Genomic DNA, 27,680 nt, shown 5'->3' on the forward strand with positions numbered 1-27,680 from the left:
ACGGCTGGAGGAGTAAAACTGCAGTCGAAAACAGCGCAAGGCATGACGTGACGATGGCAAATGGGATGTGCGACCTGTATCTCTCCATCGATGTTTGCTTAGGAGGCTCCAGTGCGCTTATGTGGAAGTGCACCATGCCTTGGGCGTCGATCTCGTGTGGTTTGAAGTATCGCTGGCCCGAGTAACTGCCAGCATCGTCAGTCAATCAAGTGTCGGGTGTAAGGGGAGTATGGAAATATATACCTCCAGTAAATGAGGCCTACAGCGAGGTCTGAGCATCCTTGACGGAAGGCTTCGGCCAGTGAGAGTCCCGCGTTCCCCAGGCTCTCTCGCACGGCGTGTACAGATTCTTCCATGCCAACCGCGTTCTCTTTGGCGTAGTCGTAGCTTGTTGCATCGCTTCGTTCATGGATAGTTGTTTGTTCAATGCTAAAACGGGCACGAGGTTCTCGAGTTGTCCATCGTTCTTGTTCTGGTCAGCAATTGAACTGCGTAGTCGGACTAGCTAGGGACTTACAAGTTCTTTTCGGAGTGACAGCATGTCGTTGGCGCTGGGAAGTACATGAGTCAGTAAGGTTAGACTTCAGACTAGTCAAGGATGGGCATACATATGAACGGCGAACGATGTATGTTTCCAAAGCTTCTTCATGGCCGGGTTCGATACATCAGACCGGGTAATATCCACGCCGTACACAAAGCTGTCATGTGTTAGGTCATTAGCATACCACGCAGGTCAGGACGAGGGACGAACGGAATAGTAGCAATGCCAGGATATATTCCAGCGGCGCAGTCTCTCCTCTTCCAATATGCCTCGAGAGACGGCGGCTTTCCTCCATCGAACAGCTCGTTTGAGTCGCCAACGGCTTGCATGTAATTGAGCATCTCATCGCAAAGTATTTCCCGAGTCTCTGTTGAGTGTAAACTTCAGCAACAATTTTCAGAAAGCCTCATCGAATAACATACCTTGTGAACAGACGCTTTGAATGTGGCTTCCAACCTCCTCCCAGCACAGTAGCGCCTTCTGTAATTCCGCGGAGTAGGTAGATAGGTCCGGCTGAGGGTGCTCGGGAAGCAGGTGGTGCTTGATGTATTGCATGCTGACCTCCCTATATTGAGCCATCTCAAACGCGCTACTCCCTTTCAGTGTTCCACAGTCGTAGACTGATATCCATATTAGAGAGGAAGGTATGTAGTGAGCGGCGGTGGCGGCTTACTGTCATCCCAGAGATAGTACTGGACGATAATAGTCAGTAAAATCATCCCCATCAGATTCTGAGATCACCAACCCAAGTAAAATATTTTGCAACTGTGCAGAACCGATCATATGGCGCATCGGCACATAGTATAGCGGCGAAGATACCAAACTCTGCTTTCTGGAGTTTGTAGCATGTTCGCTCGTTGTCGACCCATCTGCGGAAAAATTGAAATCAGCAAGGGTCTTCGAGGATCTCGATAGAATAAAATAATGATAGACAGACCGGCGAATCCACGGATTCAAGACTTCATCTCTCGCTCGCGCATACTCTGGATGCAATTTGAGGGTCCATGTTGGGAAGAGCTGTAGAAGGTTTGGGATGTCGACCTTTTGGCCGTGTATTGAGCGCCAGATTTCTTCTTGATTGTGGAACATCTTGAGAGAAAGGTGTGAGAGGGACTAGAAAGTTGGTTGACAATGTCATTGTGAGCCCGATATCTCAGTTCTATATACAAGTCTATATACAATCTGCCCTGATGGATTATCGGGGCACAAAGACCCAGCCAGCCACAGTCGGGATAAAAATTTCTTCGGCAGCCACGTTGTGAGCAGAAACCTGAAAGCCAGCCAGCCAGTTCTGGTTCTGCAGGCCGAGCGCTGCAGCTCGCTCTATGCGGCCCCAATGGGAGCCGATCGGTCTTCGGTTCGGACTGCCCGAGCTGAAGAATGCCCCGTGGCTTGCGGTGAGAACGGAGGTACGCGAGTAATGCCTTATGCAGTCAGCGCTGAAGATATTTTTGTCGCTTGTCGCAGCGACTCACGTATTCCAGGTTGTTAACGGCTAGCACTGCCCATTCCGCAGAAGCAATATACTCGGTATCCTAGTGAGATGAAGAGGCTATACAAGATATCGGAAACCCCTAAGACCCTGGACGCTCTCTCCATGGTCAACTTCCTCCTCATCAAGCCTCCTATTCAACGTCTTCAAGATAATCCGAAAGATAGTCGCATACATAATCGCCAACAGCGAGGTTGCAGCATTCACACTCATCGCGAGAATATACCGAGGCGCCCCACTACTTGGGTAGAGATAAGGGCTGTAGATGGAGGAACAGTTCGCGATTGCGTTGGCTAGCGCCAGGGCAGCTGCACGCTTAGCGGTGGGTCGGGGGATCGTGTTCGCGACCCAGGCGATCGACAGGATGAAGGCCGTGTAGACCCCCGGGAGCATAATCATCATCGCAAAGTAGCGGGAGCCAAGCTGCGTGGTGGCAGCAGAGATGATGAACCCCGCGATCGAGACGCAGAGAGGGATGGTGAAATGGAGATATCGCTCTCCCGTACGGTCCGCATTGCGAGAAACAGCCATCGCAACAATACATGACAGCAGATATGGAGGGGCCGTCAGGAGCAGAGTGCGAATACGATCATATCCAAGACCTTCCACCACGGTCGGAAAGAAGTTGCTGATCGTGCCACTGGATGTCGAGCCGAATGCCATGACCACCAGGAACCACGTTTTATAGTCTACAACGCAAGATTTGAAGCCTGCGAGGAGATTTTTATTCTCCTCGTCATCGGAGTCCGCACCAATGTCCGCGTTCACTCGCCACATGGCCATTTGTCTTTCTTGCTCAGAGAAACCTTTGCTGTTATGGGGGAAGTTTGGGAGGACAAAGAATGCAGCGAAGGCGACGACGACGGTGATCGAGCCCTACATGATGACCATATTAGCAGCTGCTAGAACTGACTGTTTTTTCAGATGACTTACTTCAATTAGAAAGATCCATCTCCAAGCTAGCAGACCTCGAACACTATCCAAACGTTAGTCTCTAACCTAGCCAGCCTTGCAAGCGTTGATCAATCGCTCACCCATCCATGCCGTCTGTTATACCCGCAGCAATAAGACCGGAAAATGCCCCTGACAGAAGAGACCCGCAGTATAAGATTGCAGTTCGTAGCGAGAGCTCTTTTCTAGTGTACCAAGCACTGAGTGTTGCCATGCAACCGGGCTATAGAGATGGTCAGCCATCGAGGCTTTAGCAAAGCCGACCTCAGCAAGCGTCTTACAAAATATGCCGCTTCGACAAAACCAAGCAGGAATCTGAGGATCTCAATACGTCAGCGGCGCAATATCAGGTTAATGTCCACGCACCGACAAGCCAGAAGACCACCATAGTCCTGTACAGCGCCGCTTGCGCCACACAGTATACCCTGTCATGGCATTTTTAGCGTCTGTACCGTCCACCTTGAGAATGTTATTGAACCCTTACCCAGACAACCATGCAAGCGGGAAGGTACATCGCGGGCTTTCCGATCCGATTGAGGAATAGGTTTGAGGGCACTTGCATAAGGATGTATCTGCCTGTGATCAGCAAGATACCCAACGGACAATGTCCACGACCTACCCGACAAAGAGAATGCTGACACAGGTCTGCAACAAGTCAGTCATCGCGTACGCTTCCTTGAGCCCTCTATCTGTACCTGAAACTGGACGGAGGTGAGGTTCAGCTCGTCTTCGATTCCTGCAAGCTTTGCAGCCGCGATAGCGTTCCTAGCAAATCAGTAAGGGCTTTGGTTCAATATAAACTCAAAACACACCTATCGAGATAGTTCAAGATATAGATCAAAACCAGCATCGGCATCAAGCGTATATCAAGCTTCCTCCTCAAACGCTTCTCGAGGTTGTTTCTTTCCTCCTCGGTAAGGGGTTGCAGCAAGGGAGGCATAGCCGGGAGGTTCAGGGCCAGGCCACACTCGACCTTGTCCTTGTCTGGTCTGACAGTCTTGAGTTTAATGTCTTCCATGGTACCGGAGCCTCGGGGGTGTCTTGATACGAATAAGTATTGGCAGCGTGAGCATGGATACAGCAGAGAGAGTGGAAAGGGAAGGCTCTTTATACCTCACACACTGTTACAGCATCTCTCTTATCTATCAAAAGACCCACCTAACAGGAGAAAGTATACTCAACCCCAGATTCAGCGTGTTGCCCCCGCAGTGTCGAGGACTGTATACATCATGGTCGGCCGCTACGGCTCATTCAACTGATTTCATTGGCCATCGGCCGCACAAACCGGCCCCGCCAGTTGGGGTTGGAGATGGGCGAGCATATCTGTCCCAATCGGCTTTCAGGGCGTTGTTGAACATTTATCTATCGCTTTCTGAGGGCAGATAGCATCGGCCGCTACGGCCAGATAGGGGGGCCTAAATCCCGTATGACCCGGTGAAGTGTTGGAGCTCACTGGCTAGTCCCTCCGCCCTGACAAAGTCGAAGATATATATACCAGGTGCTACAAGCAACATTACAAGCACTTCGTCAGCACAAGAGGCATTAGTTCCCCTCCAATCCATCGCAAATGTCTCAGCCGTCTGCTCTAATCATCGGCGGAGGCGCCTTCGGCACGTCAACCGCCTACCACCTCTCCCACCGCGGGTACGCAAACATCACTGTCCTCGACAGACACCCAGCCCCATCCCTCGACGCCGCAGCGACAGACCTGAACAAGATCGTGCGGTATGACTACCCCAATCCACTCTACACAAAGCTCGGCCTAGAAGCTATGGCCGTATGGAAGGACCCGAACTCCTTGTTTCGAGGCATGTTCCGGCCAACCGGTTGGATCATGTCGGCGCACGATCTGACTCGGGAGTTTCTCAAGGCTGCACACGAAAGTGCCGTCAAAGCAAACAAGAAGTCCGTCAGGTGGATGAGCATTGCTGAGACGAAGGAGACCTGGCCGGAGTTCACGGGGTCTTTTGATGGGTGGATGAATCTGTGGAGTCCCGAGGCTGGATGGGTATGTTCTAACGATTTGAATCCTTGTTGTTGGTAGTATAGCGATCGACTAATGATTTCTCAGGTTCCCTCAGGTCAAGCCCTCCTCCGATTCGCCCAAGCCGCTCAAGCCAACGGTGTCAAGTATGTTTCTGGCGATGATGGGTATGTGAAGCAGCTGCTGTACGATGCACACGGGGAATGCATTGGGGCCTTATCGGCTAACGGTACAACCCATCTGGCGGATATTGTCATTCTCTGCACGGGTGCGAATACTGCAGCACTGGTGGAAGCAAAGGACGAGATTGTCGCCCGGTCACACTGTGTGGGCGTCATCCAGTTGACACCAGAGGAGGCCGAGAAGTACAAGAACCTTCCGATTGTGGATGATTTTGAGCAGGGTGAGCATACATTCAAGCACCGAAGGCGTTTCCATACTCACGATAACATTTGCTTAGGCATCCTATTCCCCCCCGACGAGAACAACCTGCTCAAGCTATGCAGCTGCCGCTTCATCACCAACTACTACAACTCGCACGTCAAGGGTGCATCTCTCGGCCATTCGCACGCCGACTACCCACAAGACGGCGTTCCTCGACAAATTGAGGACGAAATGCGATCCTTTGTTCGTGATATGATTCCCGAGCTAGCAGACCGCGAATGGGTTTCTACTCGCATGTGCTGGTAAGTCGACACACGTCCCTTCATTTATCACACCTTGACCAGGCTAACCACTCTTTTATTCTACCAGGGACGGCGATACTAAGGACGTCAACTTCCGCGTCTGCCCCTACCCGAACACGAAGAATCTCTACATCGGTACAGCTGGCTCGGGCCACGGTTTCAAGTTCATGCCTGTCATTGGCAAGTATATAGCAGATATGATTGAGGGCAAGCTGGACCCAGAGTACGCAGAGCTCTGGAAATGGCGGTTTGGAGCGACGCCCCCAAAGACCGGGAAGGAGCCTCATCCATGGCCACAGAGGGATCTGGGCGAGCTGGACGGGTGGAAGGGGAGGAATAGCAAGACCATCCCAGCGAAGATCTAAGGCTGCTGGAGTACAGCTCTGTTCGGCGTGAATGTGTATTATTGTTGGAAACTATAAGAGCATTACCATCCCTCCAGCCCTGCAGGAAACGGATCGAGGAAATCAAAGCCCGTATTTTCATTATCGAAAAAATCAGACCACATAGCAGAGTCCACAATATTCTCTGCATCTCTCACATCTCCTTGGCCAGTAGCAAAAAGCCCCTCGATATCTTCTATCATCTTTTCATGATCTCTCGAGGCCAGATTGCCGGCACGCGCCATCTCGCCGAGCAAAATGCGTTGCTTAGCATAAAGCGACACCTGGGTACCGATTGGAAAGGACGATGGTTCCCTATCCATCATAAAATTCGCAATGATTTGAATAGTGAGACTTGAGAAGATGTGTAGTGACTCCCAGAAGCCGAATTTTGCTACTATGAATCAGTACCATGACTCCCGGAACGAAAGACAGGGTCCGGGTTTACCTATACGGTCGCACCTCGATAAAGCAAGTTGGATCCGGCTATTATCTTGCGCTGAACGTAAGCATTCTGCATTCAGAGAGGTGAGCCCGGTCCTGTCTAAAAGATCGTGCTCGCTACTGACGATAGCCGATAGCTGTTGGAGTAATAACGGACGAAGGAGGAGAATATGGCACTGGGAAATCACTAGTCAGCGATCGTGATAAAAAGTCAGGGTCAAGGAACCAGAGGAACCTGATTATATCTCAACAGAAGCGACGCAATGGTGCGCATTTCAGGGCAAGATAGGGTGGAAGATGAGAATCCGTCATTTGCGGTATATTCCAAGGAGTGTGGGAAACCCAACCGCCATCGGCGCAAGGCATCCAAGCACGGGTTGAGAAGTGAATACATCTCGGTACTGTCGCCAGAACGTAGTTCAGAGATCTTTCTGATGATTTCGTACTTAATCCGGTATAGTTTCACCTGGGCAGTCAGGAACTCCGGGTCAGAAAACGCGTCCCTGGCTTCCGCTGATGCGCTGGAGCTCGCTGACAGTCCAGCAGTGTCGCTGTGAAAAGTGTCCGTGGGCGTGAGAGATAGCTCAGTGCATATCATCAAGTCCATGCATAGGGTAGTCCACCAGACTCGTTTTCTAAGTTCCAGTTCAAGGGCGTCAGTGGCGCTGTGCGTCTGGAGAGGAAGATTCATGAGTTTTGCTAATCGTAGGGCCATTCCGGCGTAGGCGTATGCTGTCCGTCTTCGATTAAGGGAGTAGGAATAGAATGCCTAGAGACTTAGAACCAATTTTTCCGTGTACATTAGATTGTCATACCACCAAATTAAGAGCCTCGATCTGTTCCAGTGTCGGCTGTTCATAAGACAGCTTTAGAAGCGCGAGTCCCTGTTTGAACAGGTCGAGTCCAGGGGGTGCACCATCACCGTTCAGCGGACTGGATTCGCCTAGTGTAAAGGAGGGAGCAGTTCTGCTGCTGTAGGATTCACCCAGAGCGAGAACCACCGAAAAGCAACAAAGCCAGGTTCTATCCACAGCCTGTCGACGCGGATCGTTATAAGTTGCTTCCACGTTTGCAGAGAAATGCTGTTTATGAAACCAGTGATAGTCCGACCCAATAAATGCCTCGAATTGGCCCAAGAGATGGAGGGCGTAAGGTTGTGGTGGGAGCTTGACGGAGACTCTAGAATCTGCGCCCGTCAGCCTGGTTGAGCTTTTGTGCTTATGCATTTGTGAAAAGCTCACCAGCTCCGTCATAATCTAGGGGAAGGTAGGTGTAAGCAGAAATCGAGGGAGAAGTAGGAGGGTAGCTTGCTATTCCACCTGCTGGCGTGGCCGCTGTCTGATGGACGGGTGGACTCTCTGATGCCGGAGCAGCACAGGCGCCTTTCAGCTTTGAAACGAAGTACTCGGTTGTCGTATTCTCGATCAGTCGTTCTGGATGTGGCTGGACCGTTGCATGTTCAGAGCTCGGTCGCGTTCGTGAAGCCTGCCTTAGTTGACTTATTTCATTCTCCAACCTGCGGATATAGTCCTCCGGGACGGACCGCAAACGGTCTTTTGAGACAAAGAGACATTCTCTCTTCGCTGACAGACATTTTGTGCACGGCCATTCTGCACCGAGGAATCCGTCAGTTCCGCCATATATAACAGGTGGTTTAAGGACGTACCGCCACTGCACTTTATCTTCTGGCTCCGGCAATAGCAGCATGCCTTGGCCGAGCGCCCTTGGTATCGTGGCATAATGTGATGGTTGTGGTTAGTTGGCAGACGGGGAAAGAGAAGTCGAGCAGATTTATAGCCTCGGTAGGTAAGGTACCTAGCGGGGGCATCCAGTTACTCCAAATCCACCCTTATCTCTCCATCTACATCGTCCCTCATAAGCAAAAATTCACAAGACATGGATCATCCTGAACTTAGTCGCAGTTAAACAATACTAGTAAATAGCCCTTAGTGTCAGGGTCTCATATATCATGACAACTTCAGAATTTCGGGGTCGCAGGGTAATAAACCACCGTCCCGCGTAGATCCCTCCTATATTGATACAAACGAACCACATGGTCAAGCAAAGATTCCCCTCTAAGGCGTTGACGCTGGCCTACTAGAGCAAGCCGTACCTCCCAGCTCCCGCTTCAGGGGAATGTGGCTTTCTCAAACGGGTCCTCCGGCCGAGAGCCTGCGCATTCATGGGGTTCCCTATTACTTCCCTCACAGATTTTGCCTTGCTCAGTGTAGCGCGTAACGAGCAGCCACCGACCGATTTGCGACGAGGGACCCCCAGGGAGGATGTATGCAGACCTCGACTCATCATTGCATTCCCTGTGCACCGTCAATTAATGTTTGAATAATCTCTGCCTCCAGGCTTGGTCGCCGAATTCGCAGTTCGCCATCCTTTATCCTCCTTTTCAACTCTGATCGGACATACATTTGTATATCGGCGCTCTGAGCAGCTCTTTCAATATGATGAAACTTTTTTCCCAGTGCTGAGCGTATATGCTGTTCCGCACGGCTCAGCAAGGCGATTGATATCGACGGCGCCTGGTCTGCAAGTCCGGCAAGGCACTTGGTCACCCCTGAGTTCGGACCACACTCATCAAGACCATCAACGACGAGTAGCACCTGATAAAAAGTCTGGGACATCTCTACCAGCTTCTTAGTGAGGCCAACGGGTGCACTAGGCTTTGGTAAGCCGTTGTTGGGGTGTAGGTCGGTGTAATACCCAGCCAAAATGTCAAATGCATTATTGCTCTGCCTGGCAAGTTGCGAAGCCAGGCAGCCCTTGATGTTCTTCTCGCTTTGTGACTTTTCCTCCTTGTAGTCGCAGAAGAAAAAGCAGCAACCTCGAGTTGAGCCAGGATGTTGGGTAGCTGCCAGGCATTCTTGTATCATAGCACCTGCCAAAACGGTCTTTCCAGCCCCAGGAATACCGCTTAACCACAGTCTGCCATTGCGAGACCCAAGCCAGTCTTTGAAGTCGTCGCCCTCCGTAAACCACAGACCAGTACTGAGGTGCCGAAGGCGGATACTCGTTTCAAGATTCGGCTGGGGATTATATCCCACAAAGAAGTGTAGCACATCCTGTCGGTGCTTGTCGACAACAATATGTGTTTGAATCTCCTCGAGTGTGAGTTTTGCATCAGCAAGGTCGTTAATTGTTTCATCCTGCTTCGTCAAGGACCTTAACATAGCCTCCATGGAGTCGGCGGAAAGCGCAAGGGTCATTGTTTCTTTATGCGTGGATATCTCGTCAAGCAAGACGTTGACCTCTTTACTGGTAAATGGCCATTTGAGCCTAGTCAACGCGGCAGTCACATTTCTATCGTTCCAATCGAGCCCACTAAATGCCTTTTTCAGTCGCAAATTGATGTTTTCGATGCTGCGGCGACACGAGTCGACATGATGCACGCGAAAATGTGAATTTCGGCCGTCATCTTCAAAGGATTTGGCGAGTAGCCAAAGCCGGTAAGTCAATGTCGACAAGCTTTCAATGTCCTTGGAAAGGTCAAGGATGTCCTGTTTGGCGTGGCCGCTGTGCGTTGAATGAGTTGTACTCTGCAACAACCAACATTCAGCTCCCTCAACCAACAAAACAACCTCCATTCAGCTATCATGAAGCCTTCTGCAATTCTCCTTGTATGTTTCTCCACCGCCTCCGTGATACTTGTCGAAACATACTAACCCACCTAGGCCCTCACGACCGCCGCAACACTGGCCGTCGCTGCCCCTGTCGACGGCCCTCTCAAGCTTACGGCAGCCACACCCCTCGAGGCCCACACAAGTCGAGACAGTGGTTGGAATACTGCGAGCCCTGGCAAAGACCAGCCGGGTGACAGCGGCTGGAACAGACGCGATAGCGGGTGGAACCCTGTAGCTCCAGGGACCGATGAAGCCGAAGACAGCGGATGGAACAGACGAGATAGCGGTTGGAACCGTGTTGCTCCTGGTGAGGGTGAGCCGGAGAATGAAGCGCATCCCACTGAGATCGAGTGGTCCTGAGAGTCTCAAACACATCCATTAGGTAGAGTCGAGCGCGGACTATGGCGCCCAAGGCATGTGCTTCTAGGAAGCTGGCATCAACGGCAGTGGTTTGCTGAGACAATTGAACTTAGTGGTAGAGTATTGACGCGAGAGTCAGATTGATTGGGAGTCTGGTCAGTTGTAATGTGATTCTTGATTGTCCATAGCCGTGGGTAAAATTCTCTAACGTATGCCTTCTGTAAATCGTCCATATGTTCGGTCTTTGTGTCAGGGTTCCTCAATGTACACCTAAAGCCTCTCATAGTTAGAACAGCAGAAATAGGTGACTATCCTCACGATGCCTGACCCATGATCCCAATCCCGACTGTCATATTGGACGCACTGGGGGTAGGAGCTTCGGCTGCAGAGGTGAAAATGCAACCGCCGAAGATCGAGTGGCACTTAGTAGACCATTGCACTTGTCTATGAGCAAGGATGACAGATCTGACGCGTTAAAGCTCGGTCAAGAGGCACTCTAATTTCATTGTAGGTTTAGTCAATTCCAGACTCATCACCTTTCGCCGAAAAGCCCTGTCAAATGTGTCGGAAGATCGTTGTCGCCAGAGTGATAGCAAGTACATTGAGCTAATTCCTGCTTCTATGGTGTCATCAGCTGTTCTGTTCCTGTATTGGACAGACTTACAATGTGTTTTGTGGTAGAAGGGACGTATAGAACTCACATGGCACAGACAAGAGGCTGGAGATCAGGGCAAGGTATAACCGGGACTAGGTAAAATAGGTATACACCTAAGGGTCCTGGTTAAACTTATTAACAACAATTTTATATAGCACATAAAACATAGAAGCATTAAGATTTTATCTGATACTAACCTATTATAAGTCTCCTCTTCTGAACAGTCCCTTAAATAACAGTCTCCCGCCAAGTGAGGGAACAATATGGAGGCAATGGTCATCTCACAGCGCGCGAACCTGGCTGCTCTAAGTGCCTTGCCCAGAGATATACTACTCGATATTAAGATTTAACAACTGGGGGTAGCGAATAAAAGATAGAATCCCACTCACTAAAGAAACAATGGTGTCGTGCATTTGATTCCAGCTACACTAGTCATCCGTGGTTATGCCAAGGGCTACGGACGCAGTATCATGTCCCTCGCGCATTGATTCCCCTTAGGTCCTCGGAGTAGCACGCAACGGCGGGGGCATGCCGGAGGCGCCGGGCCAAGAACGAAATACAACGCAAGAAAGAGAGATACCTGGAACGTCATTGGCTCAGCATGATTGCACCTAGATTGCACGCAGCTGTTATGATCGTCTGATTGCGGCTTCCTTCGTATTTGTAGCGGAGGACGGCGACATCAATATTCCGAACATGGAGGCCAAGCATGCAGAGCGGAGAGTTGCTTTGCAGGCAGTGGTGGCTCATATAAAGTCCGTGAAGTCAGCTTGGTAGATGCTCTCTCCGTGTCAGGTGTTTCTTCTCATTCATACACCAACCTGCTTAGAGATCATGAAGGTCACCGCGATATTGCTTGTATGTCTGCAACGCAATCTCTTCAAAGTCCATCCAGAACTCACTGACATCTGTAGACCCTAACTACAGCCGCGACGGTGGCAGTTGCAGCACCCATCGCGGCCAATAAAGCCCTTGGCGGCCCGTACACCAACCACGCAAGTCGCGAGAATCACCTAACTGGCGACAACCACCAAGCCGGAGCCGACGACTTGCCCGATAACGATGCCTTCCCCAACGATAGCCACTGGCTTGCTTCCTCGGACCCCGGAGAGGATGAAACGGCGGACGATAATCTCTTTCCTAATGACAGTCACTGGCCTGCCGAAGACCAATACCAAACTGGTGACCGCTGAGCAGAGGATGGCAACCGACCGCAAACTATACCTTTCTATCGCATGAGCACCAGAAGTAGGATATGCCAAGTCTATATCGTGTTAACAATAGAGTTGATGGTACTAGCTGCGGCAAGTTCCGATGCATCAGCTTATTTGTCGTACCTCACATTACCCTAGGGCCAAATGAATTCGTGATCTGACCTGGTTCATTTCCATAGCAAGGAGCGAGACGCGAGCAAACGCAGGGCTGGTTGTAGACGTGCTATAAGTAGACATCAGAGTAATGCTTCGACCCCGCGTATGAGCGCACGATTCCGATTCCACCCGTTCACTGCCACGAGTATTAGGCTGAATGATAGCATTCACCAGGAGAAGCTGTGAGAGTGCTCTGTATTTGGTAAGTCCACGGGAGATCTCAATACTGTTAGCAACTCTATACTTCACAAAACCACGATCCATTATCGTTTCGGGAGAATAATCTTGAATGAACCAGCCAAGATCGAGTTCAGCGTCCTGCCAGGATCAACGCACAGCGACGCAGATAAGACAAAGAACCAGCACCATCAGCCAACCCGCATGATCCGAAACATGCAAGCCCCTCTTTCAAGGTAATCTCACCACAGCCAGCCACCTGGGCATTCAAGCCCGTTTGCCTTGTGAGCATGACCTGTGTAACATGAGGGTCTTATGCTTACGCCCCGGCGGCCGTATAAAGAAACACCCCAGACCGAGTCAGCAATTTCTTTCACTTCCCGTCTCTTCAACCGGGATTCCGATGGACTCGATGAACGGAATTACCGGCCATGCGGCGCGCCAGCTGAAGATCGCCAAGTATTCGTCGGTGAAGAGTCTGAGTAGTATCAGGAGCGTGTGGGAGATTGTTGGTGATTTGACCGAGATCCTCGAAGACGACGATATCGTGCTTCCAGACATCGACGCAATTTCAGCTGGCCTGTTGAACGCCCTCCGCCATCAAGTGTCCAAAATCCAAGAGCTTGAGGCAATCCCCGAAGCCGCCTCCGCTGTACGCTCCTTACGGGAATTCCAAATCCGAGTTGCATATGCCTCGGAAATTGCTCGAAATATTGATACTGGCAACAGAGATGACCAGTACGACCCGGCAGAACTCGACGAGTGGGCGAGAAAAACCACCGATCTCACATCCGGAATGAGCTACTCGCTCTACGTCTTCAACCGACTCATCCTAGGCAGCGACGTCGGCGGAAAACCTCTCGCGCAATTCATCTTCTCGCTTCTCGAGAAAGACGGAAAGACTGGGCCGCGAGCGGGGTGGTTCTACGGGTATCTCGTCGCAATACAAGCTTTGGCATTCGGCGTCCTGATCAAAGCGCGCCAGCACCTGAAACTAAGCAAGATCAAGATCCGGAAGGAACTCACTAAGCGCGTCGAAGTGCAGATCCCTGTTGTCATGAAGAGCCTACAGGCATCTCACCTGGACTGGAGCGGATGGGGGATTGACTATGCATTTGTCGGGAACTTCAGCCGCCGGATACCAAAGACCGGGTCGGCGACGTATCTCCTCACAACCGGTGCAAACAGGGTGGTATGCGGAATTGAATCAGATCAGAACGACCGACGATTATTCCTCCGGTGTGGGACTCTAATACCCGGTACAACAGGCGCGATCGATATCGAGACCGAGCAGATTGAATACGGAACCGTACAGGAAGTCGGCGGGGCATGGGGACTACGAACTTGGGCGTCGTCGAATCTAAAGGAGGAAGGCTACGTTCTCAAATTCGACGCGGTGCCGATCGTGGTTGGGCCGGAGTATGCCATCGTCGGGATTGTCTACGGCAACGATCCCTACACAGGATGGTTGTACCCGCTCGTATCGAAGTGGGATCCGACGACGTGTCGGCACGAGTGGGATGGGGAGAACGGCAGGATATTTAGAGCAGTGAGGAGTCGCAAAGACGCTAAAAGCTTAGAGCTGAAGCCTGGCGTACATCCTCGGTTGTGTATGGCGGACAAGGTCAACCGTACGGAGGGCATGTTGCGGGGGGTAGCGCTGCAGGCGGATGACGAGGGGAATGCGCGAGTTGCATGTTTGAGTTCTGGTGCTAGCAGTGACGCATGGCTCCCGCTGCAGTTTGAGGCCAGCGAGGACATCGACTACGGGAAGGTGACCTTGCCAAAGAATACACGGCGGGTGGAGGCTGGTTACTATTTGCCGCCAGAGTGATGGCAAGTATATCGAGTTAATTCCTGCTTCTGTGGTGTGATCAGCTGTTGTATTCCTATCCCAGACTAGACAATCTATATCTATATCTCCTTTGTCATCTGGGTCGCAGTAGAATCCGCCAATATCTCTCTTGCAATCCTCGCATGTAGCTGTCTCTCATCATCAGCAAGATTATCGCCAAAGACAGCAGCAACCTGCTCAAGAGACTTCCCAGACGTCTCAGGTACAAAGAGGTAAGAGAAAACCGTGGCAGCCACGCAGAACAGTCCAAAGAACAGAAAGGTGCCCCATCCGATAGAGATCAACATCTCCGGCACGACCACACCGACAATAAAGTTAGCCAGCCAGATCATAGCCGTTCCAGCTCCGACACCCTTTGCACGCTTAGAACTTGGAAAGACTTCCGCTGGTAGAACCCAGGCCAGTGGGCCATACGAGGCGGCATAGGCTAGAACGTAGAGGTCTATCCGGGTTAGTATTACATCTCATACAGATCGGAGGGGGGCTTACAGATAAGAGCAACGCAGAACCAGGCAATGCCGCGGTTAGACGGCCAATCGCTACTGAACCGGTTCATCAAGCCCGACATGACGAGGTGTGGGATAGCCATCGCAATACCTCCGGCGATAGCGAGAGTCCGCCGACCGACACGATCGAGGTAGATGAGGATTGGAATACCGCCGACCAATTGAACGATGTTGATCATGCCGGATAGAATGAGCGACGTATCCCTATCCTGGCCGAGTGCCTCGAAGAATGTCGGTGCGTAGTATACAAAGGCATTGATCCCGGAGAACTAGTCAAAAGTAAGCAATCCGCGCAGCTTTTCAGGAAGATGGTTCTAACCTGTTGAAAGAACGGAATAGCCAGCGCGACAAGCGTACGCCGAAAATACTTCTTGTTAAACAGACTGAGCCACTGCCGAGCACCAGCTTTGACGGGGTGATCTCTATGATCGGGGTATTCGCGGTCGAGTATCTCTTTTTGGAAGCGCATCTCTGCGAGAATTCCCTTCCACTCTAACTGGACCTGATCATCATGCTCAGGGCGTCGTCGAAGGCGCGATAGAGCGGTTAGACTGTCCCCATCACGACCACGCATTGCGAGCCATCTTGGAGAGAAAGGGAAGAAATGGATAGCACCGCCGACAATGATGGCGGGAACAATTTGGAGCAGGAATGGGAGACGAAAGGCCCAGTCTCCATCCATCAGTCTATATAACATGGTCAGCGCACTCTCGATTAGGTATTGGTGCAGTACCTAGTGCCATATGTCACCCAGTACGCGACAATAGCCCCGATGACAATACTAATCGCCTCCAAGACCAAGAGCGACCCTCTCCAGTTCGGCGGCGCAATCTCTGAGATATACAGCGGAGCGCCCATAGCCAGTGTACCGACTCCAATACCCCCGACAAATCTACCGGCAACAAGGGCCTCGTAGTTTGGGGCGGCGGTCTGAATAATGGCACCGATAACAAAAAACACAGTTGCGACAGTGAGACCCCGTTTCCTCGAGATACGATCGGCGATCGATGGAAAGAATAGACAGCCGACAAATGCACCGAGCTCAAGCATTGCCGTCATGAATCCGACGTGGAAGCCGTAGCGTGAGCTATCTGGAGAGGTCTCAGGATAGGTTTCTCGAAACTGGGTCATGACCAGAATCAATGAGATCACACCCTGGTCTGGAAGATTTAGTGAGATAATTCATAGCGAATGGGTAGAGGGGCCAGTGGCCATACCGTAGCCAAAGGAGAAGCCGCCAAACGAAGCCAGCATTGCTGCCCCAAAGACATAGGGAGATCGAATGAGGTCTTTGACCTCTCCATTGTCGTATCGGACTTGCGCGGAGAGGGTCGCGAGGGCGGTTTCGTCGGCGTGCTCTGCGTGCATGGCAGACGGCTCCTCGAGCTTACTAGTTGGTTTAGAATCAGCCATTATCGACCAGTTTGGTGGAGTTTGGAGCCAGATTAGAGAGTCTGAACTGATCATGGGAAATCAATTTATACCCCACAAAACGCCCTCGATCTGGGAAGCTTCCCCGCACCGTCGGTAACTGAATGTGCTCGAGATTCAAGATTACCCCAGGCTCCACTACAAGTCCTTTGGGCGAAGCTATTCGCATTGTCGGGGTAATGATTGGGCCAACCAGTTGCCCTACCCGCCTACATGGCGCTTTCCTAATCAGGGAATTCCCTGATTCGGAAAGTTTCCGGTTCTGGAAGAACGCATTGGGAGTATCTACGTACGTTACCTGCGTCACTCCCACTCCGATCAATTGCCGCCTGGCTGTATCTTCGCGGATACTGCAAGCCAGGAATGCATTTCCCGAATCACAAAACTACATCCTTCATTTACCGTACATGCTGTATGACGCGGAAGGCACTACTCTCCGTCTTTATGTCTCTGAGACCGTTCATCCTTGCTGACTGGCCTCCTCTCATCTTCCAGTCCATCTATATCATGCACCTTCGGTATCAAGTCTCAATGCCGTTCGAGAGTGGGTAGTTAGGTGGCAAACGCTCCGGATAGGGCTACAATACTATCCTGCACCGTTTAAGATAGCTTTATACCCATAACTTGCCATTATGTGGGCGGGTAATAGCTCATCTAAGCATAAAATGCCTTGCTATGTGTCTGAGGGAGACTTACTACGTTATATGCATTATACCTGCAGAATCTAGTCAGGGTAACTCGAGGAGGACTCATAAAAGCATATACCCTAGCAGCCTGGCAATCTTCATAGCAGCCTTTAGACTCACTAGCAGGGTTGCTACCCATTGGCTATACCCTGTCAGGTACAGGCATCAACATCGAATGTTGAAAATTGATCTCTGGATGGTGTAGAGAGGCCATTCCTCGGGATATTGATTATCTCTCATTGTCCCAATACGGCATTCGACTGATCACTTTCCACCACCTATGGCTTGAATGAAGGGCAAACACAGCAAACTGCACATAGGATTATAAGCCGCTCGACTAACCTATTCATAGCAACAACATCAATAACACCTGATTAGCTCATTGCAGCCATCAGAAGCGATGCCGAGTAATGAAGACGTGGTATATACTGCTCGGTCATCGCAGGTGAAGTAGTGAGGGACTGACCAGAATAGAAAAGCGAGCTAGTTTAGTATCTGAAAGTCTAGCGACAGCAGCTTTATGACAGTTTGTGTAGGCTATTAGAGCCAGAGTCGGAATGCAAATCATGCTTCCTGGGATTTTCCAGGCTGGAACTCGTGACTTTTCGCAGGAGCAGGTGCTGCTGAGCCTTGCTAGCATAATATGGCTTACTTCAACGTCCAAATTGCATCCATAAGCATCAGCGAGCTCATGGCCTGAAATAGGGCTGACGGGGACATGACCTGGCTTATCTACAGCCAGTACATGGTTAGACCTGGGTCCAACATGGAAGTCTTGTTGGATTAGACTAGTAGTTGATTACATATCTATGCTATACCACTCTAGGCTGGTTGCTCAGCACTAGATCCCTCGTGGTGAGCACTAGGGCTGATATTTTTGTGACAGGGCTTAGACCTGGGGGCCGCCAATCAGAAAGGCCCTACCGTAACTTTAGCTGCTCCAGCTCTACTAACCTTAGCACACACGTGCTTTGGTCTAATCTATGGGGAGGCGGAGTATCTCTGGGGCCGAGCTATGCTTGTACTGTTTATTGTTGAGCTATGTTGGGTCAGGCCTCCCGGGGCTGAGAGGATTCCGCGATGAACAACCACAAGCCTCTTCACGATCCTGATCGCAGGATAGAGGCGTATTCGGAAAGACACCGCTATACACTCCAGCTAGGAATAGCCTCTGGCTGAAGAACGGCTTTTATATAGGGGCGCAAGAGTATATAAGGACCCAACGTCCTCGAGTATCTCAGTCAATCATCATCACAACCTACTCTACAATCACAACCACAACATCAAACAGCCCAACTCTCTCACCACTTCACCAAACAAACTCCTCCTTCCAACAAAATGATCTCCCACGCCGCCCTCACCGTCTTCGCTCTGGCCTCAACCGTCCTCAGCGCTCCAACCCTCACCCAACGCGAAGAATGGACCCCCACCGTGTCCGTCCCCCTCACAGGCGTAACCCACTCGATAACCGCCTCCCTGGGCGGCGCCCTCCGCTTCGACCCAGACAACGTCGTCGCCGAAATCGGCGACGTGATCGAATGGCACTTCCTGCCAGCAAACCACACAGTCGTACAATCCAACTTCGCGAACCCCTGCGTGCCACTCGCGGAAGGGACGTCCTTCTTTCCGGGCTTCGAGTTCGCGACATCAGAAGGGCAGTCTGAGAATGTATTCCAGATTGTGGTTGAGGACAAGAACCCGATTTGGTACTACTGCCCGCAGGGCACGCATTGCCAGGCGGGGATGAGTGGAGTGATTAATCAGAATTTTGATGGGGATGCCACCTTGGCGAGGTATAAGAAGAATGCTGTGGATACTGTTACGGAGATTCCGGAGGTTAATGGGGAGGCTATCTGTAACCCGAATCCCGATGGGGGGTTCTAGGGGAATTGTTTCCCAGGGTTCAGTGTGAAGGGATGCAGCTGGAGGAGGGGAAAAGGAGCTGGGTTTCGGGATAGAGGGAAAGGGGCTTCTTTGGCATTGTTCTATTGATGATAGCGAGTTTGTTTCTGACATGTTATAATGTTCTTTGGTTTTCGCAGACTGCATTTGCTATATATACGATATAGCTTTAGATTGTTCCCTGCCTAGACATAATACAACGCAATCGATTTCAATGTATCCAACTCACGGCGAGCTCTTAGAGCCCCTCTTTCATACTCGTTCTCCTAAATAGAGACATTGCCAAGAAAGTCCTGGTCTATTTCCTTTCGAAATATGTACAGTACTTGAGGTGCTGCTTGGCTAGCAACCCCTCGGCAACGGCGAGCTCCTACTACAGTGTGGTCTGATGACGGAGGAACTAATTCCCTTTGTATCTATGGGGCATATGAGTTGATCTCAAAAAGCCTTGCGAGTACTGATATTTCTTCGAGCAGCAATAGCCGGTTCAGGGGCGCCATGTGAACTGTATCAAGCAAGGCGATGTCTGCGCGTAAGAACGAGTACATTGCTCACACGGTGAGATGACCCAAGTGCGAAACTGAGAAATGAAAGAGAGTTTTGGCCAGCTGGTAGCAGTGTTAGCGGGAATAGCCATCTAGCCTGGGTGTGCTTCCTCCGCTGCCCGTGCTCTGGCGAGGCCTGGGGAGAATTCAAATTGGGATATCACGATCCATGCAGATGGAGCCTATAACTCAACGAAGGACCAACCACGGACCATGAGTTACTTAGCACTTCAATCAGATCCAGTGCACAATACTAGATTCAGATGGCATGGCTCTAGCAAGAAAGGAATTTAGATATATAGAATCCACGCCCCAGTGACAGCAATAGGAAACAGGGTGAGCCGCATTTGTATGATAACGTCGACGTTATATTGCGAAAAGAGCGACTCGGTTAAATACAGCATCCACTTGACAACATCTGCTCCTAACAGTATCCTTCAATTTATCGTTTCTATGCCTCCCAAATCACGTAGGCTTCGATCGTGCCTCCGGGCCAATTCACGAGGGGGTGTTGCAGCCCGGGGTATTTCAAATGGGGAGGTCGGTATCTTAGCACGTCGAATACTCCGTAAGGGTTCTCGGTTCGGCACGAAGAAGGCATTTAGTGCTATGAGACAACTATGTTAGCCACTTGGTTGCCAGAGAAGAATAAACAAAAGTGAGGACTATGAATGAAACTTACGCCGCAGGAGTTGCAGGCGCAGGAGCTGCAGTCACCGGAGCAGCAGTTGCAGGAGCAGGGAGACATCTTGATCGTAGATAGGAGGGGTTTTTGCTGAAAGAGCGAGTGGTATGGGAGCAGGCTGGATGGTTTGGGATCGAGCGGTTGTTGATGGGATTAACAAGTGTCGAGACGCCGGTTCCAAGGGGGTATTTATACCTCTCCAAGTGCCATTTCTCGGTCATCGAGCGTGGGATGGCTTTACCACCTGGGATGGCTGTCTTGACTGTTCCATTTTGCTTTTTTCCAGCTTGTCGCCTTCTTTAACCACTCCTGACCAATGCATTTTTGTAATGTCTGCTGAGGCCTAGTGGTGATGGAGATCCGAGGACGGCGGCATGGCGTGGGTACCGGACGCTAGGTGGACCGGCGAATGGAGCAGCCTGTCGAGTCATGGATTCGTGCATCTGTGCGCGGTCAGTCACAACAAGTGTGATGCGAGCTAGCCGCAGTTTGCCGTGAAAAATATGGCATCGACCTTGGTCGGATGCAATCCCACCCTGGATGGACATCAGAGGAGATTCAGGCCCATTTCAGTCGATTGCTCTTGGTCCATAGAGGCAGTTGGGAGCGAAGATACTCGTGGTTGGGCTACTAAGCGTTCCACAACCGACTGGTAGACAGCAGGCCCGGCGTGGGAGGACCTGACAGCATATTGTGCCTCTTGTCCTGCCATGGTGATAATCAAGAGCACGAGCAGCTGTAACAGTAGCCCTTTCGCTTCTCAGGACCGCGAAGAGGATTCGAGGTCTTTTCATATCTGACAGAGCCCCTTATTGAGTACCCTGGGGGATTTCTGCTCCTCAATCAAAATATTGAGGACCGCCGGGGCAGGATATTAGGGGAATGGACGCCCGCAGATGCACAACCTGTCTGTACGAGAACGGTAGACCGAAAACATACCAGTCATTCCAGATGTCGCATAATACACTTCTCGTGATAGGTGGCCCAGGTCGCTGCAGCATACGAGGGTTCAATCCACGAATCTTGCCGATGTGACCCTAGTCTGAGGGCACATCGTAGAGACACGCGTACATCACATCACACGCTCAGCTGGCTTCAGCAAGGCCTTGCTGCAGCGTGGCGGATCCTCTTGCTCGCAGTTCTTTTTACCTAACCGCCGCATCCCTTTCGTTCTTGGTGCTCTGCCTTGACCTCGCTCAGAGGACTATCTTGCGTGGGGGGTTCAGTCCGCGGAATAACGACGTATCCCGGTAGGCCCCATTTCAAGGACCCATCGCCTTCTGCCGTAAGGATTCCAGGTGGTGGAGCGCCGATTCTGGTGATATGTTGGCATACAATGCTCGCCATTGGATGACGGCTCCGCTGAAAATCTCGCACAGCCTGGGCATGTGAGATCCTCTGCGAGTCCCAACTCCCATCAGGGACATGTCTGGCTGGGGTTCCCAACGCTAGGCCACCATAAAACTTTCTTTAGTGCTAATTGGCAGGTCGAGTCGGGAGAAAACCAAGAGTCAAGGGTTGATCAGATATAGGGGCCTTCTGCGGACAGGGGGCATCTGTCAAAGCATGCTTCGTCGGCCCTTGAGAGAGATTGCGCTGCTTCGCGTACTTTGTGTGTTTACGCCATCGATACTGGCGCTCGCCTGGCGGCAGGAGCAACTGAAGATCCCCTTTGTTACCAACAAGATTAGCTGAGTATCCTATCAGAGATTGAAGGTCTTGGGGCGCTACTGTACCTGCTTCATCAGCTGAGACAAGTCTACTCCGCTCACTAAGAGTGTACTTCTTCAGGGCTGATCCACATTCGGAGACAGTACAATCGTTTGATTGCCACTATTGCTTCTACCCCTACTCCTCCCTCCGCCAAACCTTTAACGGCATTTCCCCGACAACAAGATTAAACGCCTCATGCCTCTTCAACTCCCACTCCGGGCTCTTCAACGCAAACTCGTACCGACGCACCAATGTCGCCAACACGACCGTCTGCTCGAGATATGATATATTCCGACCAATGCACCCCCTCGCGCCGGCCGAGAACGGTATAAAGTACGGTTCCATCCGCTTCCTGTTCTCTTCGTCAAGCCAGCGCTCCGGACAGTATGTCTCCGGTTCAGGAAAGATGTTTTCGTCTCGGTGCGCGGCATAGATGGTCATTGAGACGGAGGTGTCGCCTGGAATCCACTCGCCCATTATCTGTGCGCCTTCTGGGGGTGTGCGGCGGGGGAGACCAGCGGATGTTGGTGGGATTATACGGAGTGCTTCATCAAGACAGGCGCGGAGGTAAGGGAGGTTTTTGACTTTGTCATAGGGGGCGACAATGTCATTGCCATCCAGGACGGCATCAACTTCCTCGCGAAGTTTGCGAAGGCAGTCAGGATGGTGAAGAAGAAGATCAAGAACCTGAGTAAGTGCTATTGCAGTGGTATCAGCACCCGCGTTGATAATCGCACTAACTTCTGCAACGATCTCTCCCCATTCCAGGTTGTTGGGGGCTCCCTGTTTGTCGTCCATGAGGGAGGAGAAGAAATCGTCTAGTTTTTCGCCAGCAAGGTAGCGTTTGAGACGGGTCACGGCTTGGTGGTACACCACATCTTCCCACGGCTCCCCATCTTTCCAGACCTTTCGCCATTTGGGGCTTAGTTTGGACAACCATGCTATCCACGGGTAGTGTTTGTAGTCCCACACAAAGACAGCCTGACCGATGGCTAGCTGGTTCTGAGCGTGTCGGTACCGAGCGCGGTAGGTAGTACCGTCCATCCTTTGAGCGGTAACCATGTCGGTTCCAGTATCAAGGAGATCCATCTCGGAGGATAGAGCGATGCTGTTGATTGCCTCTATCGTGAACAGATTGATGTACTTTCCATAGTCAAAGTTGACATCCTCGGGATCTGGACTGGTATGACCAGGAAGCATTGGTGTTGTACAGTGAGAGTCAATTGCCTTAATCAAGCGCTGCGTACTATGAGCAACTTTAAACTCCCATCTTTCCAAATGTTTGATGGCAAAGGCGGCAGACAACACTTTTCGCTTGCGCGAGTGGTCAGTCTTATCGACGACGTCGAAGAGTTGACGATGAGAGCCACTCAAGACATCCGAGTTGACGTCTTTGAAACACTTCGTGCCGTGGCCGTAGATATCCTTGACAGCACGCGTGTCCCCGAATGAAAGGGAGTTCGGACCGATACGCAGAATTGGTGCGTTCTTGTGGGCGTGGTAGAGGTCTCTTGATCGGTAACCGCAGGCGCTGAGGTATATGTGACGCAGGTCGGTCAAACCAGATAGAGGAGAGAAATTCGGATATTTTCGCAGTCCTTTGGGGTCATAGAAATAGTAGATGAAAGGGAAGATAAAGATGTAGGTGACAGCAGTCAAAGCTGTGCCGGCGAAGAAAAGTACTCCAAACATGGTCGACAGTTGAGGTGGGCTAACTGCTCGATCCTCAATCCTTGGAGAACATGGCTAAGGACATTTATACTTGTGTACGCAAAAGATTTCCGACACCATCATCCTTCCTGGTGTTCTGGTGATGGCAAGGAGTCCAGTCCAGTAAACGGTGTCGGGTCGAGTCTCCACTTGCCTAAATCGGAAGGTTTCCGTTTCGGGTAACGAGAATTACTAACCCATCCTCAGCAGACTATGCCTAATGTTCCGCGTCGCTGCAAAAAACTAACCCTACGAGGCGGAGATTGTTTCCTTACTCGAGAGTCGATCGGGATCCATGATGGCATCGCCGGGTCTCGCTACCCCGCATGGCTGAGTAGAACTGGGGTATGATCCCACAGCGCTGATTCGCTTCCGTACTCGTCCGCAGAGGCCGACACAACTGCATATGTTGACAACATGTACCAATATCGGTTGTCATGCCGCCGCATAGGAACTCGTTTTCCGCCGGACCTTACGAACCGATGCCATTCTGCGCCCATGAGGCGCGCAAGGCGGCAACCGTGCCCTCCGTCGGCCATGCATAGTCATGTTCTAGGGTATACAACAGCTGGAGCAATGCGTCCTGCTCAGCAGGATTAGTGAAGTATTCCCCGCACACGGATATTGCAACCATCGCCGTGATCATTGCTGACGGACATTTCTTATTAGAAAGAGCAAGCCCACAAAGTCGCCGGGTGATACTGCGCAATTCAGCAGCGAGAGCATGATTCCGTGATACCGCACCGATCCCCAATCTCGATGTTCTGGTTGGATCAGACACAGCGAGTAAAATACGTCCGAGTTCAACATGCTGCGCTCCGGCGACTTGACATGCATTGGTATACCATACGTCAGGAAAGAACCTTCCACCGCTTGGGTCTCGTTCTCGGTAATATATCGGACTCAGTGGCGGCGGCCTTTGTTCTCCCCATGCCTGTTCGACTGCTTTGAGCATATTCCACCGCTGCACTTTCTCTTGTGCTGTTACGTGATTACTACCCCCAAAACATAGTATAAGGAGTTCAGCAACCCAGACGAAGATTCTGTTGGCACGGATGAAATCGTTGTTCGGGTCGCATAGACTGTAGTTGTTTTGTCGTGAGACAGGGAGGCGAAACGGGCGCTGGTGCAGAAATGCACTCCATATCTCTTGACGCAAAGCGGCGAGGCAGGCTGAATGGCGCAGGGATGCTGATGGAGTATGATGCACGCTGCTGTCTCGTGGTGGGCCGTCGATCGTCTGATAGCAATAGAAATGTTCATCCTTTTGAGTATTCACAATGAATTGAATGGCGTTCAAGTAGGCCTCGGAGTTACCGATCGAGGGAGCTAACCCGTCAGTAAAGTCTTAGGGGAGATATAGGCGACATACCATCTATCTGCTCGTAGAACCGAAGTATCGTTGCAGCTGTCAATACATCCTCATTATATTCCTCCCTCGGATCTTTCGATATTTCTATCAAGTGCGCGATACAGATGTCATGGTATCGCATCGCCATGTCCGGGGTCAGATTAGGGAGCTGCATGCCATCCAGCGACACGATCCCACTAGACTCCTTCCGACAATCCGCCAGCCGTAGCAAGTGGCCAGCGGATGCAGTGTAGACGGCATATCGAAGGACAGGGCAGAGGACGGCTCGTTCGGGAACGACTATGGTGAAGTGGCGATCCATATCGCTTGCATCGAACTGTACATATCAGCCCCATCTAGCTCGCTTCAGAGTGCTCGGGGCGTATATTTACCAGCGGCGCCAGGTTTTCAATAAAATGGCGTGTCAAACAGGCTTCTTGAAAGTCCATATACGATTCATCGGAGTACGTCTCGGAGTACCCATACAACGGTCCCACCGGGTATCGACAACGAGAAGCTATTCCAGGGTCGCGCTCCACCTGCTCCGAACGGTGTGTTTCATATTCATCTTGAGAAGCAGGTGTATTATTTTGTATCTGGGGTATCGGTGGTGTTGCTGGTTTCGGGTAAGGGGCCGCGTCTTGCGATCGTGTCCGCGTTGATTGTTTCCTGGAATTCGAAGTATCCGCCTGCGATGAGTTCCTAGCTACCCGCGGTGTCATGTCAACGTACGTCAGGCGACCTGTACACCTTTAGCATACCGTCAACAGCAAGGACATTCCTATCGCTAGTAGCTACTCACGCTTCCGACGCGAGCCAACCCATTTCTGATCAGCGGCGAATTCAAACGACTGTTTTGGGCGCGGGGCCGCTCGAAACCTGATCTTCGTACCGCCAGGTGGGCAGTCGGGGTGTGCTTCTGACATTCGCGTTTATCATTCCCTCTGTATCCGCCGGTCTGTTCAATGTAGCCGATGGCTTTCGGTTCGTTCGGGCATTGTGGAGGTAGGTGGTGCGGGGGTGCGGTGCTCCGGTCGTGCGGTCGGTCGTCCTAGATGAAGAAGGAGGAAGATAGTGTCTAAGTATCCTGTCATGCAAGACGACTTCGAACAAATCAGCAGATGGGCGGTACGAGACGCGCTAGAACGAAGGTGTTTCGGTGACGAAAGGGTGTTGTCGTTGCCAGGAGTAAAAATGGCGATCCCCGGAGACGCGGAGAGAGGTGCTGTGCGGGGATAATGCCTTGACTCTAAGGCAGGAATGAGACACGCTACCGAAACGCGTCCTAGAGTCAGTCACACCTTCAGCTGTTTGACATCTAAGCTACCTTTATTACAGCAGGGACATCATTCCTAGACCAAGATTGACTATTCTACAGTAACCCGGATGGTATTGACGATTGTCTTGCCAAACTCTCCGCTCCCCCATCTCAACACTGCAAAGAGGTGGCGCAAAAAATCCCTACATCCGTCCCATAAGGTCAACCTCCAAGCCCCTAGACATGCCATGCCAAGGTCTCCATCAGGCTTCCGGAAGTGCACCCATAACCCATGAGACGGCCTCTCGGAGACAACAGAGAACACAAACGACGTGGTGGATGTGGTTTCCTGCGTGGCATCATTGCCGTCTTCTGTATCCTCCTGACTTTCCTGGGCTAGATTTGACAAGTTCTCCAGTATCTGAAGTGCAACTAAACCACCAACCGCAGCCTTGTTCTGCGCTTGATAAAGGTTCCCACCTGTTGCCCCAGTCTCTGAATGAACGATCAAGAACGGGAATCGCAAGTCCTAGAGAGTGGCGTGTGGATCACTTATAAGACACGAGGTATCTTGCAGGTCAAGTAGAAAATCTCTTGCAAGGTTGGGACCTTTCTTGGGCTCCAGTGCAGCTATCATGCTCTCATCTGACAAACCAACAGAAATATCTGGACATGGAGTTTCCAGCTCGAACACTGGAAGTGGTGACGACAATTCGGCCAGTCGGCCTTGTCTTCCTTGAACGATGGGGAGATGGCATATCAGTAGCTTTAAGTCTTCGCGCCAGTCTTATGCGATTTTAACACGCTAACATCCAATTCCTTGCCCCGACTATCATACCTTGATTGCGCGCAACCTGAAACCCCTTGAACCCCAGCGCATCAATGGCCGTATAATTGGCAGACGCCCTTTCATTCCGATCCACAGGTCTTCTAGCAAGCTGCTTAGACTTACTCCATAGTCTCTCGAAGACCATGCTCAGCCTCTCGTCGTTTGTCAACAAGTCGCAAAATACCTTTGTCGCCAGATAGGTGCTAGCGTCTGTAGGTATCTCATCTTCCACCCAGATTCCTGCGCGTCGAAGATGGCTACCACGATACTGTGCATCGGCTATTCTAGGAGGGCTGTTTGACCACGATCTGTGGGAGGAGAACGAGAAGGTGGGGGGTTGTTGTTGAAGTGGACAAGGTGTCATTTTCGATCTCGGTTCGAGCTGGAGCCATCTCAAACCGTTCGAAAGAGGAACGACGCGGGAGGCGTCTGTCATGACGGCTGAGGGCATCAGCAGTAAGTGGCGTAGACTTCTGTCGCCTGCGGGGTGGATCGGGTGTGGAATGAGATGCCTTGCGCTTCATTTTTGGGGTG

General features: G+C 51.3%; 12 protein-coding genes across 12 annotated transcripts; 5 read left to right on the forward strand and 7 right to left on the reverse strand.

The window, feature by feature from the left end:
* Positions 1-259: 259 nt before the first annotated feature.
* BJY04DRAFT_221537 (terpene synthase family protein) lies at positions 260-1,630 on the reverse strand (the record flags this gene model as incomplete). The annotated part of the gene is made up of 8 exons (XM_073717158.1): positions 260-466; positions 518-551; positions 609-698; positions 752-908; positions 964-1,161; positions 1,215-1,233; positions 1,287-1,410; positions 1,479-1,630. 8 exons carry the CDS (start codon positions 1,628-1,630, stop codon positions 260-262), a joined length of 981 nt encoding a protein of 326 aa, XP_073567777.1.
* A 463-nt stretch (positions 1,631-2,093) lies between these two features.
* BJY04DRAFT_209542 (major facilitator superfamily domain-containing protein) lies at positions 2,094-3,924 on the reverse strand (the record flags this gene model as incomplete). Its single annotated transcript, XM_073714139.1, has 9 exons — positions 2,094-2,909; positions 2,967-3,009; positions 3,068-3,207; positions 3,266-3,299; positions 3,351-3,409; positions 3,469-3,556; positions 3,604-3,629; positions 3,680-3,749; positions 3,797-3,924. 9 exons carry the CDS (start codon positions 3,922-3,924, stop codon positions 2,094-2,096), a joined length of 1,404 nt encoding a protein of 467 aa, XP_073567778.1.
* Positions 3,925-4,551: 627 nt separating this feature from the next.
* On the forward strand, positions 4,552-6,019 carry BJY04DRAFT_230240 (FAD-dependent oxidoreductase; the record flags this gene model as incomplete). The annotated part of the gene is made up of 4 exons (XM_073719244.1): positions 4,552-4,992; positions 5,056-5,371; positions 5,429-5,654; positions 5,722-6,019. 4 exons carry the CDS (start codon positions 4,552-4,554, stop codon positions 6,017-6,019), a joined length of 1,281 nt encoding a protein of 426 aa, XP_073567779.1.
* Positions 6,020-6,081: 62 nt separating this feature from the next.
* On the reverse strand, positions 6,082-8,220 carry BJY04DRAFT_230241 (uncharacterized protein; the record flags this gene model as incomplete). Its single annotated transcript, XM_073719245.1, has 6 exons — positions 6,082-6,431; positions 6,486-6,657; positions 6,717-7,250; positions 7,297-7,667; positions 7,723-8,091; positions 8,148-8,220. The coding sequence occupies 6 exons, from the start codon at positions 8,218-8,220 to the stop codon at positions 6,082-6,084; spliced, it is 1,869 nt and encodes a 622-aa protein (XP_073567780.1).
* A 1,866-nt stretch (positions 8,221-10,086) lies between these two features.
* On the forward strand, positions 10,087-10,473 carry BJY04DRAFT_221541 (uncharacterized protein; the record flags this gene model as incomplete). The annotated part of the gene is made up of 2 exons (XM_073717159.1): positions 10,087-10,110; positions 10,165-10,473. The coding sequence occupies 2 exons, from the start codon at positions 10,087-10,089 to the stop codon at positions 10,471-10,473; spliced, it is 333 nt and encodes a 110-aa protein (XP_073567781.1).
* A 1,489-nt stretch (positions 10,474-11,962) lies between these two features.
* On the forward strand, positions 11,963-12,321 carry BJY04DRAFT_221542 (uncharacterized protein; the record flags this gene model as incomplete). The annotated part of the gene is made up of 2 exons (XM_073717160.1): positions 11,963-11,986; positions 12,043-12,321. 2 exons carry the CDS (start codon positions 11,963-11,965, stop codon positions 12,319-12,321), a joined length of 303 nt encoding a protein of 100 aa, XP_073567782.1.
* A 740-nt stretch (positions 12,322-13,061) lies between these two features.
* Positions 13,062-14,586, forward strand: BJY04DRAFT_196789 (uncharacterized protein). The gene has a single exon (XM_073712401.1). It carries the CDS (start codon positions 13,079-13,081, stop codon positions 14,507-14,509), a length of 1,431 nt encoding a protein of 476 aa, XP_073567783.1. The 5' UTR covers positions 13,062-13,078; the 3' UTR covers positions 14,510-14,586.
* Positions 14,587-14,589: 3 nt separating this feature from the next.
* On the reverse strand, positions 14,590-16,449 carry BJY04DRAFT_230242 (sugar porter family MFS transporter; the record flags this gene model as incomplete). The annotated part of the gene is made up of 5 exons (XM_073719246.1): positions 14,590-14,972; positions 15,020-15,305; positions 15,356-15,722; positions 15,770-16,196; positions 16,254-16,449. 5 exons carry the CDS (start codon positions 16,447-16,449, stop codon positions 14,590-14,592), a joined length of 1,659 nt encoding a protein of 552 aa, XP_073567784.1.
* Positions 16,450-18,491: 2,042 nt separating this feature from the next.
* BJY04DRAFT_221545 (cupredoxin domain-containing protein) lies at positions 18,492-19,037 on the forward strand (the record flags this gene model as incomplete). Its single annotated transcript, XM_073717161.1, has 1 exon — positions 18,492-19,037. The coding sequence occupies one exon, from the start codon at positions 18,492-18,494 to the stop codon at positions 19,035-19,037; it is 546 nt and encodes a 181-aa protein (XP_073567785.1).
* Positions 19,038-21,972: 2,935 nt separating this feature from the next.
* Positions 21,973-23,690, reverse strand: BJY04DRAFT_230243 (cytochrome P450; the record flags this gene model as incomplete). The annotated part of the gene is made up of 2 exons (XM_073719247.1): positions 21,973-21,976; positions 22,138-23,690. The coding sequence occupies 2 exons, from the start codon at positions 23,688-23,690 to the stop codon at positions 21,973-21,975; spliced, it is 1,557 nt and encodes a 518-aa protein (XP_073567786.1).
* A 490-nt stretch (positions 23,691-24,180) lies between these two features.
* On the reverse strand, positions 24,181-25,985 carry BJY04DRAFT_230244 (uncharacterized protein; the record flags this gene model as incomplete). Its single annotated transcript, XM_073719248.1, has 4 exons — positions 24,181-25,037; positions 25,081-25,396; positions 25,452-25,801; positions 25,862-25,985. The coding sequence occupies 4 exons, from the start codon at positions 25,983-25,985 to the stop codon at positions 24,181-24,183; spliced, it is 1,647 nt and encodes a 548-aa protein (XP_073567787.1).
* An 811-nt stretch (positions 25,986-26,796) lies between these two features.
* BJY04DRAFT_196794 (uncharacterized protein) lies at positions 26,797-27,299 on the reverse strand. Its single transcript, XM_073712402.1, has one exon. It carries the CDS (start codon positions 27,289-27,291, stop codon positions 27,115-27,117), a length of 177 nt encoding a protein of 58 aa, XP_073567788.1. The 5' UTR covers positions 27,292-27,299; the 3' UTR covers positions 26,797-27,114.
* Positions 27,300-27,680: the final 381 nt, after the last annotated feature.

Source organism: Aspergillus karnatakaensis, assembly GCF_047715665.1.
Source record: "Aspergillus karnatakaensis strain CBS 102800 unplaced genomic scaffold BJY04scaffold_50, whole genome shotgun sequence".
Lineage (NCBI taxonomy): Eukaryota > Fungi > Ascomycota > Eurotiomycetes > Eurotiales > Aspergillaceae > Aspergillus > Aspergillus karnatakaensis.

Coding starts and splice junctions, on each gene's coding strand:
- BJY04DRAFT_196794 (XM_073712402.1), bottom strand. CDS start 27,291: ATGGTCTTCGAGAGACTATGGAGTAAGTCTAAGCAGCTTGCTAGAAGA.
- BJY04DRAFT_196789 (XM_073712401.1), top strand. CDS start 13,079: ATGGACTCGATGAACGGAATTACCGGCCATGCGGCGCGCCAGCTGAAG.